The sequence below is a fragment of the Lepidochelys kempii genome, chromosome 14 (genome assembly GCF_965140285.1).
Source record: "Lepidochelys kempii isolate rLepKem1 chromosome 14, rLepKem1.hap1, whole genome shotgun sequence".
NCBI classification, from domain to species: Eukaryota; Metazoa; Chordata; order Testudines; family Cheloniidae; genus Lepidochelys; species Lepidochelys kempii.
The window spans coordinates 12,513,349-12,527,714 of record NC_136393.1 but is presented as its reverse complement, the minus strand read 5'-3'; the positions used below and the strand labels follow the sequence as shown (position 1 = coordinate 12,527,714).

General features: G+C 39.8%; 1 protein-coding gene and 1 long non-coding RNA gene across 4 annotated transcripts in view; one reads left to right on the top strand and one right to left on the bottom strand.

The window, feature by feature from the left end:
- The window catches only part of CA10 (carbonic anhydrase 10 (inactive)), a 338,569-nt gene that overhangs the window by 13,784 nt on the left and 310,419 nt on the right, over positions 1–14,366 (bottom strand). For all 3 annotated transcript variants that reach the window (XM_073310788.2, XM_073310787.2, XM_073310786.2), the window contains 2 exons: positions 5,888–5,983; positions 3,260–3,332 (listed from right to left, as the gene is read on the bottom strand). In XM_073310788.2, the coding sequence (XP_073166889.1) occupies positions 3,260–3,332; positions 5,888–5,983 (169 nt within the window). The remainder of the gene's footprint in view (positions 1–3,259; positions 3,333–5,887; positions 5,984–14,366) is intronic.
- LOC140897767 (uncharacterized) overlaps positions 1–14,366 on the top strand; it is a 155,988-nt gene that overhangs the window by 97,212 nt on the left and 44,410 nt on the right. The gene's annotated exons all lie outside the window — the stretch shown is intronic.

Genomic DNA, 14,366 nt, shown 5'->3' with positions numbered 1-14,366 from the left:
AAAAACTACTCTATCACATTGGATCTTCCAGGTTCATAATATGGAATCTAGAAATGTCGGGCTGGAAGGGACTTTGAGAGGTCATCTAGTCCAGCTCCCCGTGCTGAGATAAAACCAAGTACAAAAACAATAATCCAACAGGAGAAAGGCATGGTCTAGAGATTAGGATAGGAAGAGGATAGGAAACTAAGTGGTCCCAAGTTTTAATTCTAGCTCTGAGTGTCTCCACCTGTTGCCTTGGACAAATTACTTCTGCCCAGATTGAGAAATGAGGCCTCTAATGTTGGATGCCCATCTTTAGACACTGAGGACCTGATTTTCAGAGATGCCGCGCATCCATAGCTCCCACTGCTTATGCCTGGAGCTTTGAGAGCTCAGCACTTCTGATAGTCAGGTCCTTGGTGTCTACAGTTGGGCATCCAAAAATGGAAGCCTCTGAAATTTGAGACTCGGTCCATAAATTTGGCCGAATCTAAGATTGGGATACTTATTCATATGTTCCCCTGCGAGGCAGTTAAGTGTTAAGCATTAAATTTAAGGAAGTAAGCCCAAAATTCAACAGCTTTTCCCTTTCAGATGGCTTCTTGGCAGTAATTCTGGTGCAGCACATGAAGCCCAAATTTCTGCACAGGTTCCTTGAAAGCTAAAGTGCTGGTTTTATCCAACATTAAGTGAAGTGTGGGCTCTTCTGCCAGCAAAAGCATAAACTAGCGTGGCATATCTCAGTTTTAAAAACCAATATTGCTGTCTTAAAATAAAAGTAAACCACCTTCAGCCCCTCAGCTGCCCTACTTTAAACATGAATATTAAAGCAATTTTTCTTTAGAAATATTCATATAGTTCCTGACTAAGTCTATTTAAAAGAACAGTCATTTCAACCTGCTCAAATCCAATTTTTGGTGCTGAGCCACTGGAAGAAGACTAAAACAGGCATTTAAAATCCACTTTTGAATGCCAAGGGGGGGGGGGTAAGTTACGTCCATTTTAACCATTAATATTTTCTTACATTTCAAATTCCCCTTTTGATACATTTTGTCCTTGGGCTTATTATGTAACAGACTAAACATCTTTTACTACATTTTTAATCATTGCTTGAACTGCCCTACTTACTGTGCCTGACTTTGGACCCAATCTATACTTGTCACTCTGGCCAGGCTCTCACTGAAGTAATTGGGACTGGCCATTTTATTAAGAGTATACCGAGTATTCACTGTGGATCCCTAAAGCACAAGTTAAAAAAATCCCAGCTGTTAAATGCAGTATAGAAATCCTTGTAATATATGAAGTAATTTCATTTTTTCAGCAATGACACTATAATCCGTCAAGCACGGCAACTGCAGAATTACTTTCAATGACTTTTTCACATTCCCAATTTGCACTAAAAACACTTCTAATCAATACTTGTTACTGCAGAAAGTAAGCTCAGTGTACTGCAGCAGCTCATTGTGCACTGTATCTATTTAGGGCTTGATTTTAACAGCTATGCGGGTCAATGATAACCATAATTAAAATTTTAAAACGGGTCCAGTAACATTTGACTATGATATCTAAAACTACCTACATATTGCATTTTCACCTTAATGCCTAAATTCATGGCTCATCTCATGACCTAAATTCAGTGTGATTGGAACAGATTTCATAGTTTGTTTTCAGAGAAAAGGAAAAATAATCACTGAAAGGTTAAAGAACATGGTATCTACACTCTAGACAGAAGCAGCTTCCCTCCCATAGATTTTTGGGGAGAGGGGAGTGTTTGGGGGGATAGAGGAGGAAGAGCTTCCTCTGTGGCATAGGCCAGATGTCTGTCTGGCCCCTGAAGAGTACTGTGCTGGGCCAGGAATCCATACTTCAGGATTTGGAGAATCAGCAAGGGGAACACATATCTCTTCCCTATCGCTCCACAGGGAATCCTCAGAAAAGTTAATGCCTTAACTACTACTGTGCTGTGATTCATCCCTTCAGAATATTCTAGGGGCAGTGGCTGGTGAGAGAAACCCTAGCATTTTAGCTACCATGAAGCTGTGCTGTCTGCCAGGATATTTGGGGGAAGGAAAGCAGACCATCTACAAACTTGGCCTAACCCCCTACTACTTCTCTAAGGGTGGGGAGAAAACCCTACCCAGTGAGGGAAAGATCTGAGGGAAAAGTTTGTCTCTTTAATTTTTTCTTCCCCTTTTCATAAGCACCTGTGTGGGGAGAAGAAATAAGTTGCACATTTTTAATAGCATGTAATTAACTATTGGAACAATTTACCTAGGGATATGGTGGATTCTCCAGGACTTGAAGTCTTTACATCAAGACTAGATGTCGTTCTAAAATATATACGCTATTTTAAGATGTAGGAATTACTGGTTGAAATTCTATGGCCTGTGCTATGCAGGAGGTCAGATTAGATCAGTGGTGGGCAACCTGCAGCCCATCAGGGCAATCCGCTGGTGGGCTGCAAGACAATTTGTTTACATTGACCATCCACAGGCGCAGTTGCCCACAGCTCATAGTGGCTGCGGTTTGCCGTTCCCAACCAAAAGGAGCTGCGGGAAGCAGCGTGGGCCACAGGGACAGCTCCTATTTGCTGGGAAAGGTGAACCGTGGCCACTGGGAGCTGCGGGCGGCCATGCCTGGGGATGGTCAATGTAAACAAACTGTCTTGCAGCCCGCCAGCGGCTGTCCGCTGGTTGCCCACCACTGGATTAGATGATCATAATGGTCCCTTTCTGAAACTTAATATATTAATCTTTTCCTCTTAATGTTGTAACCACTGCGGGGGAGGGAAAAAGCGGGTTTCCATAGGAGGGCATGATCCGTCCCATAATAGGGGAGCATGCATATAATTAATATCTATTTAGAAGAAATTCTCCAAGCCTTTCACAGACAAACCTGAGATCAGGCAAGTTTTGTTACGAATATGAAACTTGTCAAGGTTTAATGGATCTTTCAGAGTGCCTTGGAGTTTCAGGCTCAATGCAAATGCATTTCCCCCATGTAAGAACAGTATATTTGTAGAATTTAGTTTAATTTATTGCTCTTTCAAACCCAACATATGCTTTGAACTTCCAAATTCATACTATATGGACTGATAGCTCTACTAGGTTCTTCTGATTTTGTTATGTCCCCAAATTTATCAAATGATAACTGGCAATACAAACCTTATAGCTTTTGTCCATTACGAGATGTCCCTCACATCCTGTGGTTCACTAAATATATGCTTGTACATTAACTACATGCAGCTGAAAGTCATGGTGAATAAAAAGAAACTTACTTTTATACGTTATTCTTGTTATGGTGTCTCTGTTTAGCATGCGATTTAGAAATGGATTTGATGATTCAGACACCTAAGGGAGAAAAATGAATGTCAAAAACTTTGTTACCACAAGCCTCACCTTTCAGGAAAATATAGCTCTGTGTGTGTGTGTGTGTGTGTGTAAAGAGAGAGAGAAAAGTATGGAAAAAAAGATAGCTATGTCATTGCTTTGCAGGACTTTTGCGGGGAGAGGCATAATGAACTACAGATGGATATGTCTCTAACAGAAGTGGTCAGAAAGTTTGCAGCTAAAAATAAATTGAATGGAAAATAGAAGGAAAAATAAACACATGGATAAAAATGTGAAATAGGGTCTAGATCACAGCATAATTGAATTGGGTGGATTTATAGGTGATTAGCACTCTACTTGGTATTCTCTCATATCACGTGACATCTCCTGTATCTCCTATTTCAGGTCTCCTCCTCTCTCTGTTGTCTCTATTTCTTGTAACTTTTTATCTTTATTTAGAATTGTATGTTATCTGTGAGATTCCCAGCACCAGGCTATGCAGGCTGCAAGAGAAGTCTGACTGAGCGAATTGCATACTGTGGAAGGTTGTATGCAGAATATTACATTTATTAGCATTTTAGTTTTGCTATTCATCCTAGGATATTTTATTGCACTGTGAGTGGCAGAGCTAACAAGTGTTGTTGTCACTTAGTACATGCCCTCTAAAGTCCTGTTTATACAACACATTTATGTAGCTTGGTTGAGGTTCTGTACCTGGCCTCCTGGCACTCTAATCAATTCTCCCTGCTGTCCTGTCCTGTCTGAGTTACAGTACGTTTCTTAGCGATTTGGATGGATGCTGCTGTGACACATGCAGGTTTCAAAACTCTTTTATTGTGAAGCTTGGTAATGTTAAAATGTGTAATATAGCCATTATGGGTCTGAACCAGAATCCCACCTCCAAACTGCCCCCAAGCATTGGGAAGGTTCTGTTCTGAATCCTCACCATTTGAGGAACAGGAAACCTCTGAAATCTTTGTAGTTGTTTCCCCAGATTGTTTGTTTGTTTTTCTCCTCCCCATAGAACAAGCAGGGGATTCTCCCCCGAATCGGCTCATCCCCCAATATCAGGAGGTGGCCGGGGCATGCCTGATCAAGTGGTATATGGAACAGGATCTGGTGCATTCAGTGCTTTTCTCTGTGAAATATTTTTTACCCCTCAACATTTAAACCTACTGAAATATTTGGCAGTAGGGGACAGTTCTGTTCAGTGGCCATCAAATACTTTGTCTATTTTAATGCACAATTATTTCAGGGAATGATTTACACTGACTCAGACATTCCAAACAAAACATGCACTGTCACTATATATGGAGGGCAAAGACCCAAGTATCTGTGTGAAGGGAAACAACAAATCAGGTTCTACACTTCGGGTTACTCATTACATTAGGAGTGCAACTAAAGTAGTACACAGGAATGATGAAGTTATTCACACAGAACTGAAAATTGTGGGCAGTATCCAGGAGATGCTTCAATTCTACCCCTTTGCACAAACTACAGTTAACTCACTGGCCTCACAGTACATCAGGGAGGAAAGAGATAATCTGAAGATCTTTCTGACAAATACCTCAAATATTAGAGCTGTACAAAAGGCAGCAAGGAGGTCCAACTTTCCAAGATAACTGGTGAAATAGATATTTTAATTATGAGGTTGGTGTTTTGACAGTAAGTCTGATCCTTATAAATTTAGATCAGAGTATACTAAAAGGGATTTTTCTTTTCTTTTTTTCTTTTTTTTAAAGACTGACTCTATATAATTTCTGTGAACATGGGCTAGATACTTTGAGGTGCATAGTAAATCAGAGCATTGTTCCCCTTGTAGGAGCAGCTAATGTTTTGCAATAAACACTTAGTAAGGCAAGGTGGAGGATATTGCCGCAAGGAGGTAATAAGAGGAGAAGAGGATTCTAAAGTGTTTGAATAAACTCTGAGCTCTGAGTATTAACATTAGATGTAGAGGAGTGTAGAGGGAATGTCTGGTATGTTCTTCTACCTGTGTGAAATGCAAAAAAAGTAAAAGACAACTAGATTTTCAACATTCTTTCAGTTGTGATAATCTAAGGTGTTTTAAATGACATTGATAGGGAAACTCATTTCTTGATTTATAACCAGTCACCACTCCTCTAAAATGCAATTGTTCTCTCTCCCCACTCCTCACTCCCACAAGAAAAGGGTTAATTTTAATTATATATTCACTTTTGCATCTTTTCAGACACCTCAAATCTGCAGAATTAATAATTTCCCTGAGCATTTTAATGTGAAACTATAAACTGCAATAGCTGCCGTTTATTGTATCAAATATGTTTGTTTCACTGTGCCTTGTCCTCCCTACCAAACTGTTTTCCCCCCACACGGTGTGTTTCCCCATTAGACTTCAGGCTCTGTGGAGTAGGGACAGTCTCTTTCATTATGAGTGTACAGTGCATAGCGCAATGGGGTCTCTTGACTTCTGACTGAAGCAACAGGCGCTGACCCAATACAAACGATGGTGACTAGTGCTAATTCTAAAATTCTGTTCATGGCAAATTCTCAGTAATTTAAACATTAGATAATATTTATGAAATTTAAATACTTACTTTCATAAATATAGAAACTACCACCAAGCCATTGGGACTTTTTGCAGCCTCTGTGACATTTGTATACAACTCATGGTTATAGTGGATTAGTTGAACCTAAAAGACGCAGGGGGGGAAATTATGATTAAACAGTGGAGAATCATACCGTGAATTTGTCTGTAAATACTATTTTGATATATATCCTGATTGTTTTTATTAGGATCCCCACAATGCTAGTAAACTTTCTAACAGTGCAATTTTTCAGAGGTTTTTGCAACATGCATGATTTTAATAATCTCCATGACCATCTGGCTCAAACTGGCACAGCACCAGGGTGTCGTCTTCTAAATTGCTGTTAAGAGAATTTACCACATATGAAGTGCACTCCAGGGGTTGGCATAATTTCCCTGCTGCAACAATAGTTGCCATAGGCATCAAGTAATATGTACTCTTCAGCATCAGCTCAAACTCAGAGCTGTCGGGTTGAAATATTTTCACAAACATATAAGACAGAAAACATTGTTGCGTTTTGTAGCTGTTTAAAATTCAAGAGACTAATGTCATTGGCCAAAATTTTCCAAATTGGTTGCCCGGAGTTAAGCACCTGTCATTAACGCTTGTCTTCCCTGGTTCCTCCTGCTTGTTTGTTGCATCAACTTGGCTGCGTCTTGTCTTAATTTAAAATCTGTGTTTTAGGTGGTCAGGTCCTTGGAGCAGGGATTGTTTCTCTTCCTGTATGTCACACAGCACAAGGGGCTCAAATCTGATTGGGGCCTTTGATACTACTGCAATATAAATAATAGTAATAAATAGCCTGATTTCTCAGGGGTGATGAATGCCCTTTACTCCCAAAGTAGTCAGAGGGAACTGTGGGTATTCAGCATCTCTGACAATCAGGCAACTTACCGAGATGCCTCGCTTTAGGCAACCAAGACTGAAAAATTAGTGCCACTGTTCCAGCATTTTTAAAAGCCCAGCAGCCTGGCATTTGGAATTTAAACTCCAGACCTTCAGAGGGTCATCATGATTAAAACTTAACTTAATGGGAGAAAAAAAATCCACTGGCAAAAACAAACAAACAAAGGAAGAAAAAAAAAAGAAAATACCTTCATGGCATAAAAAAGCATTTTTACGACCCTGACTGAACTTACAGTGATTCACTGTGTACTAATTGGTGTAATATTATGCCAGGTACAGAGCATCATGTATGTTATATAATAATAATAGATTTTAGAAAATGGTCACATGTCATTTAAGGTCTAAATCTCTGTCCCTTTTGCAAATCCATAGAAAATGGGATTTATGAAGGGGGAGCTCACCAGCAACTGGGAGAAATGATCCTCCCCCAACATCTGGTCATGAAGCATTCTCCACAGCACTTCTATAGCTCAGACTATCATAGTGGCCACTGCTGACTTAAAGTACGAACTTTGGGTAGTAGATTCATATAGCTACACACCACATGGGCAGGTAGAAAAGGACTGAGCTAATGATTTACATTTTAGTATCTGAATTCAGAATATCTGAATACTTGGACCTAAGATCAGCACAGAAAATAGACAATATTTCCCGAACTTGGGAATTCTGATTTAAAGTCAGATTTAAAATTTAAAAAAACTGTTACATTGTGCTGTCTGTTACACTGGTGAAAATCCAGAGTGACTCCACTGGAGCCATTAATGATCTGGAGGATGGTATGGATTGCACCCTCAGCAAGTTTGCAGATGACACTAAACTGGGAGAAGTGGTAAATACGCTGGAGGGTAGAGAGAGGATACAGACGGTCCTAGACAAATTAGATGATTGGGCCAAAAGAAATCTGATGTGGTTCAACAAGGACAAGTGCAGAGTCCTGCACTTAGGAAGGAAGAATCCCATGCACTGCTACAGGCTGGGGATCGACTGGCTAAGCAGCAGTTCTGCAGAAAAGGACCTGGGGATTACAGTGGACGAGAAGATGGATATGAGTCAACAGTGTGCCCTTGTTGCCAAGAAGGCTAACGGCATTTTGGGCTGTATAAGTAGGAGCATTGCCAGCAGATCGAGGGACGTGATCATTCCCCTCTATTCGGCATTGGTGAGGCCTCATCTGGAGTAGTGTGTCCAGTTTTGAGCCCCACACTACAAGAAGGATGTGGAAAAATTGGAAAGGGCAACAAAAATGATTAGGGGGCTGGAACACATGACTCATGAGGAGAGGCTGAAGGAACTGGGGTTATTTAGTCTGCAGAAGAGAAGAATGAGGGGGGATTTGATAGCTGCTTTCAACTACCTGAAAGGGGGTTCCAAAGAGGATGGATCTAGACTGTTCTCAGTGGTAGCTGATGACAGAACAAGGAGTAATGGTCTCAAGCTGCAGTGGGGGGAGGTTTAGGTTGGATATTAGGAAAAAAATTTTCACTAGGAGGGTGGTGAAACACTGGAATGGGTTACCTATGGAGGTGGTGGACTCTCCTTTCTTCAAGGTTTTTAAGATCAGGCTTGACAAAGCCCTGGCTGGGATGATTTAGTTGGGGATTGGTCCTGCTTTGAGCAGGGGGTTGGACTAGATGGCCTCCTGAGGTCCCTTCCAACTCTGATATTCTATGAAGTCAAAGGAGTTACACCAGCTGAAATGAGAACACAAACTGGCTTCTGTATATTAATATCAAATACTGTTGGCAGAATTAAACTTGGAATTTTGAATTTAAAGAAACTTTGAAAAGTTTTGTTCCATTCATACTTCTTGAACTCACAAAGTTTATGTTCTGCTTAGCTCACAATATCAGATTAATATCAGACCAAAGGTTCTCTTTTACCCTCCAAATAGCTAAAGTCTTCTATAGCCAGCAAAGAAGCTGCACCATAGAAGGCTTTCCCCACATGAGATGATCATGTTCATGGAGAAAAATCTTGCTAAAATGGGGCTTAATAACCACAATGACTCTGTCCCTATGACAGATAGAATGCTTAGTGCCCCAGTTGTGCAAGGACACAGTAGCAAAGATTGGTGTAGCAAGAGTTACCTGACTTTTTAGCGATGTATTTATTAAAAATAATAATGTTAAGGCCTTTGTTTACCACCAAAATATGTATGTCCATTAATATGTGAGCCAGCAGCAATCAAAGTTATGGCATACGTTTCTAAATCAAGCATAACCTACATGGTTACTGCCTCATTATTCATAACTTGAGAGGAATAAATGATGCCTTATAAACTTTGGGAGTATTCAGATACTACTTTTTCCTATAAGGTGCCTTGACCGCAAAATGCATCTGGCATGTTATGTGCAAATGCCTGATCTTGCTGCCCTGATTCACATAAAGTAAAACACCCAACCCCTACATACATGTTCAATAAAGGCATAGTTCTCAGCCTCAAGGATATTGGATGAGGTTATAAATTCCCTGTTTGCTTTAGTATGTTGAGCAGGCCTGGACCCTTGGCATACAGCTTTATCTTTTATAACTCTCATTTAACTACCCAAAACAAAACAAAAAAACCTGAGTGTGAGGGTCAAAATGGTTGACAATGTATTAATTTTTTACTATTTTTCTCCTCTGCTGGATTGTGAACTATCAGTTGACCTTCCTACAACTGGCACGGTAGGAAATTTTTAAGCAAGACAAACAAACAACCTGGAAGCAGGAAGAAAAAATGTCAGAGTAGGCCACGAAGTCATATTCTGAGCTTTGAGAGCCAGCAGAGTTGGAGGAAGCATTAACTATCCTATTGTGGCATGTCTTCTAAAGGTCTTGTAAAGAATTAGTGGGAGTTTTCACTAAACTGCAACCAGAGGTTCCAGGCTTATTAGTCATCAGCTTGTGATATGACTGAATTTTTAGAACATCTTAGCCATGGGGACTGTGTTCTGATTTTATTTACTAGCATTCACTCCAGCAGCCCAAGCTGGTCAGTGAATTTGTGAGGAAATAGGTCATGAAATATGCTTTAGATGGGATTTTCTCGTCTAGTAAGTCCCTGAGTTACCTAGGTCAGCTTTTGTTAATCTAATGAACCAAACTGTGAGTACAAGACTGGCCGGACTGAGTAAAGTAAAGATAAGAGACTGACTTCATCTTTCTTTTTTGTAAGTGGGAATCCCCATTGAGGACAACATGCAGAAACAGTGAGAAAACACCCAGTTCCCATTCCAGAGACAGAGTTTGTAGGATCAAGACTAATAGGTGGAGTGAAGGGAAATCATAATGCTGGAATGGGGCTCTGCAATCCATGCCAAATGTCTGAGCTCAAATTGCAGGTGATTAGTGGGCATCTATGCGTGGGTGAATTAACAGGCTTGACCTGATGGGAAATTGGCTGACTAGTTAATTTATCCACTGTCCTATAATTAATCTCTCTTTCCTGTAACACACTCTGATCCAGAGGAACATTTGTACTTAGGGTGACCAGACAGCAAGTGTGAAAAATTGGGACACTTTTTTCCGGGTGGGCTGGGGTGGGGTGCATAATTGCCTATATAAGACAAAGCCCCTAGTATCAGGACATTTGGTCATCCTATTTGTACTATTTGGTTGAAACCCCCTCACCTGTACCAGTGCTTCCAATTGGTGCCTCTTCCCAGCTCCCTGTTCCTATAGCCCTGCACACACAGACTATCCCTCCTTTCCCAACTGTTCAAATTGCTCCAGGGCTAGTCCCAAATAGTATGTTTAAAAAAAAACCCCTCAACATAGGTTGAGGCCCAACTTCCAGCCTTGCTAACTACCGTAGTGTGGAGTGAGCTATTTTTACTAAGAAGAGCTGGTTAAAAAATGGGAAATTCTTTCTGTGAAAATTGTTGCCGAAAAATGTCCCCTTTTCCACAGTAAAAACACTGAGATTCAATTTTTTTCTAACCAGCTCTGCTAATTAGGGCCTTGATTAATCCACCTTTCCAATGAGGTAAAATAATGGACACAGTGAGAGGCCATAGTGGGAATGATTTAGGCTTTAGTATCATTATGGTACCATGATTAGTCATGCGGCCAAAAAGAAAAAATTACCTAATAAATTGAGGGAGAGACAAGGTGGGTAAGGTAATATTTTTTATTGGACTAGCTTCTGTTGGTGAGAGAGACAAGCTTTTGAGCTCCACTTGTCTGTGAAGTTTAAAAGCTTATCTCTCTCAACAACCGAAGTTGGTCCAAGAGCAGATATTACTTCATCCACCCTATCTTTTTCGTATCTTGGGACCAACTCTGGCTGCTGCAGCAGCAACCCTGCCACCAATACATCAAAACAGTTAAAAATTCAGATTGTATCAACTCTCCTTCTCTTTTCCCCTCTCCCCCGGGAACTCAAATTCTATAAACAAGTAATTTGCATATCAACAAATCCTTCTAACTACCTGTTAATCAAAAAGTCCCTTTGGATGAGTCTGACCTGCCAAACAGCACTGTATATAATAAAAATTAAAACCTTCTAAAGCATTCATTTTATTCCCTTTGTTCATAACATGCTAATTAACAACAAGAATCAATTTATGTTAGTAATTGCTGAATAGTCATATTGGTAATGTACACCAAATACAATCTCCAAACAAGCAATTTCCTCCATCAAAATCAAGCTGATAAGCAATTTAGTTAAAATGCGTTGCTAGATAGCCCTGATTCTGCTCCCATTGTGTACAGTGGCAAAACTCCCATGGGACTGGTATTGAGTGGACACATAGATCTTGGTTCTCATGATCTTAATTGACTACATCAAACGTTTTAATAGCCAGATTGGCTTAATTTTTCAAGGCAACTAGATTTAAACTCCATTTATAATGACAAGCCAACTACTCTAAATCAACTGAGCAGATGGGGGAATTGCAGCTACTTCAATTTAATTCCAGCACAAGAAGTTCATTGTATTACAAATGTTTTTTTTGTAAAAAAAAAAAAAAGCTTTATGCTGAAGATCCCCAAATGTGCTTGTCTCCAGTAACTGGGTATTCACCTACAGGCTACTGAACTGGTTGAGGAATTAGTTTTTGAAAACTATTCCCCAAATATGCAGAAGCATAAAAATTGCATAAAGAAATGGGGTGTGTGTGGGTGTGAGAGAGAGAGTGTGAATGAGTGTGCATTAATTTTGCAGGTTTTGCCTTTAAGGAAAATACCTACAGAATTTAATACAGAGCATTAAACTGTCTCTGAGTTTTTTTTGAAAGAGCAAAGTGCTTGTTAATCTGATTCAGGGAGACCCAGAGTCCTCAGCTTCTATTTTCAAGAATCTTCAGTTTTATCCTCTAAGTAAACAACTGTTTTCCCACAGTTGCAGATGAGGGTGTGTAGTCTGAGCTGAATCAGACGCTGCTGCTTTCTTTGTTCTATTGCTGCTAGCTGGTTCTGAAATACTGTAGTCTGCGCCTTTCAATTATTCAGTCTGAGGAGGAATTGCAGAGATACTTTGAGTTCTGAAACAGAGATGTTGTCTAGGCTGGGATTTGTACCAATCTCATCCACCAGTGTAGCTGTACCAGTGCAAACTTCTCGTATAAACTGCTATAAAGCACAGTTTGTACCAGTGCAGCTTGCCTTGATTTCAAGTAGGGGCAAGATCCACCAGTGCAATTTTCAGTTTACTCTCTCAATAGCAGGAGTTTGTTCGCATATATGTGGCTGGCCACTAATGGCTGGAATCAAGCCAAATTCCCAGGGTAGGCAGGCTCCCACTATCCAGTATTGTAGTTGGATTTAAGGTAACTTCTTGTATGTGCTTTCTGTTTGCATGGCTCCACTATCTTGGCTGTCCTCTTGATCCAGCTGCCCCTCCTGTGCCTTTTTATAGTTTTGTCTTAGTGCTCAAAAAGGTTTCCATAGCAGCAAAAAAATTAGCAGTTGAAATGAGAATCTCAAAAGGATTCAGCCAGGAGCTCCTGGAGACATTGCCCTGCTAGATCACATCACATATAAAAGGTTTGGATATTGATTATCTCATAGATTGTTACTGCTGCAGCTGTAACCAGTGGAAATCCTTGGGGAGAGTTCTGGCAGGGTAGTGGTTTCTGTTTGGGGAGGGATCCTTTTCCCCACTGGTCCAAAAGAGCCCAGATTTTTTTAAGCTTTAGGGCTCCCTGGAAGGCCTATCAATACTCTTGGACTTTTCCAGAAAGAATGAGGTGAGGTATTTAAGGTGACTGTATTATCTGTGGTAACTCTCTGTGTTATGAACTTATAGCTTTGTAGGTTGTCCTATAGGTGGCTTATTAGTTTGTTGTTTTTTCTGTTAAAGATATTTATCCTTAGGTTGTATGTTTTATATTCGTACAGTGCTTTGGGATTGGGGATATGATTAATACATATAAGTATTAATTATAAAATGGGGGATAAATTAAAGAATTGCATAGTTGATCACTTAAAGTCACAGTACAATGAGCATGGCAGTGCTACACGGGTATTTTGTTTTCCCCACAAAAGAAATTCATATATTTTTCACTGAACTAATTAATGTTTTATTTATTAGGATGTTCTTCAGTGTTAGGCATGCAGGTCTTTTCTTTCTAGTTTCTATATACAGAATGGTCATTTTCAAAGTGTCCTGTGCAGCAGGTCTATATAGAAAAGTCCCAGTATAGAATTCTATAGGATGGTTTAAAAATATATAATTCTCTATTAAAGTCTATAAATTTTCAGAAGTAACTTCTGTAGAAACTTGTGAAATACCTATTGTATTCTATCGGTTTAATCCCTATAATGTTCAGTAGGACTTTTCCGTAAAGGGTGGTGCTTAGACCCTATAGAGTTAAGCTTGTTCCTTTAGACAAATCTCACCTTTCAAGTGATGGCATTGTTCTTTTTTCTTTAACAAACTCACAGTCCATACAGTGAGGAAAATCCCTTTAAGTTCTGCTTTGAGTTTCAGGGCTCTTAAACAATATACATTCTTGTTATATGCTATTGATTTCCTTTGGAAGACTCTTCCACTAAGATTAATTTGCCAAAGAACAACAGATAGTTCTTTGTTTACCTTGAGCAACAGAAGTTCTGTTTTTCAGGGAGAGGGAGGGAATAAAGATTTATCACTCTCATATTAGTCAATGAAAATCCAAAATGTGTCCTTGTTCCATCTCTTCCAAGAATGTGCATTGGACCAGAAGCACACACACAAGTTTTTAGATATCTGAGGTTGGCAGCATTGGGAGTATCAGTATGAGCTGACTACAGTATATCAGGAGTAGTCTACTATCCCGTATCACATGCACTGAATTGTTTACATGCACTGCTCAGTCTGGTAAGGCTTCCTCTTTGCAGAATAACATACTGTTGACATTATAGATCAGTTTCTGGCTAATGTGGGGGAAAGGGTCTAACTCCTTCCCTTAAGAAGCATGTATGTATGTATATATGCATGTGTATATCATTAAAAAGCTTAATTATTACGCACGTATATTTTGCTTGAGACCAGCTCGAAATATTTATTAGATTGCTCCGATGTTCACATGTCAGATGCAGTTCTTTCTGGATGCCAAGAGATACACTACTTGACTTTTCTTTTGATCCCATACCCCAGTAAAGCATGCTGCATAGCTGG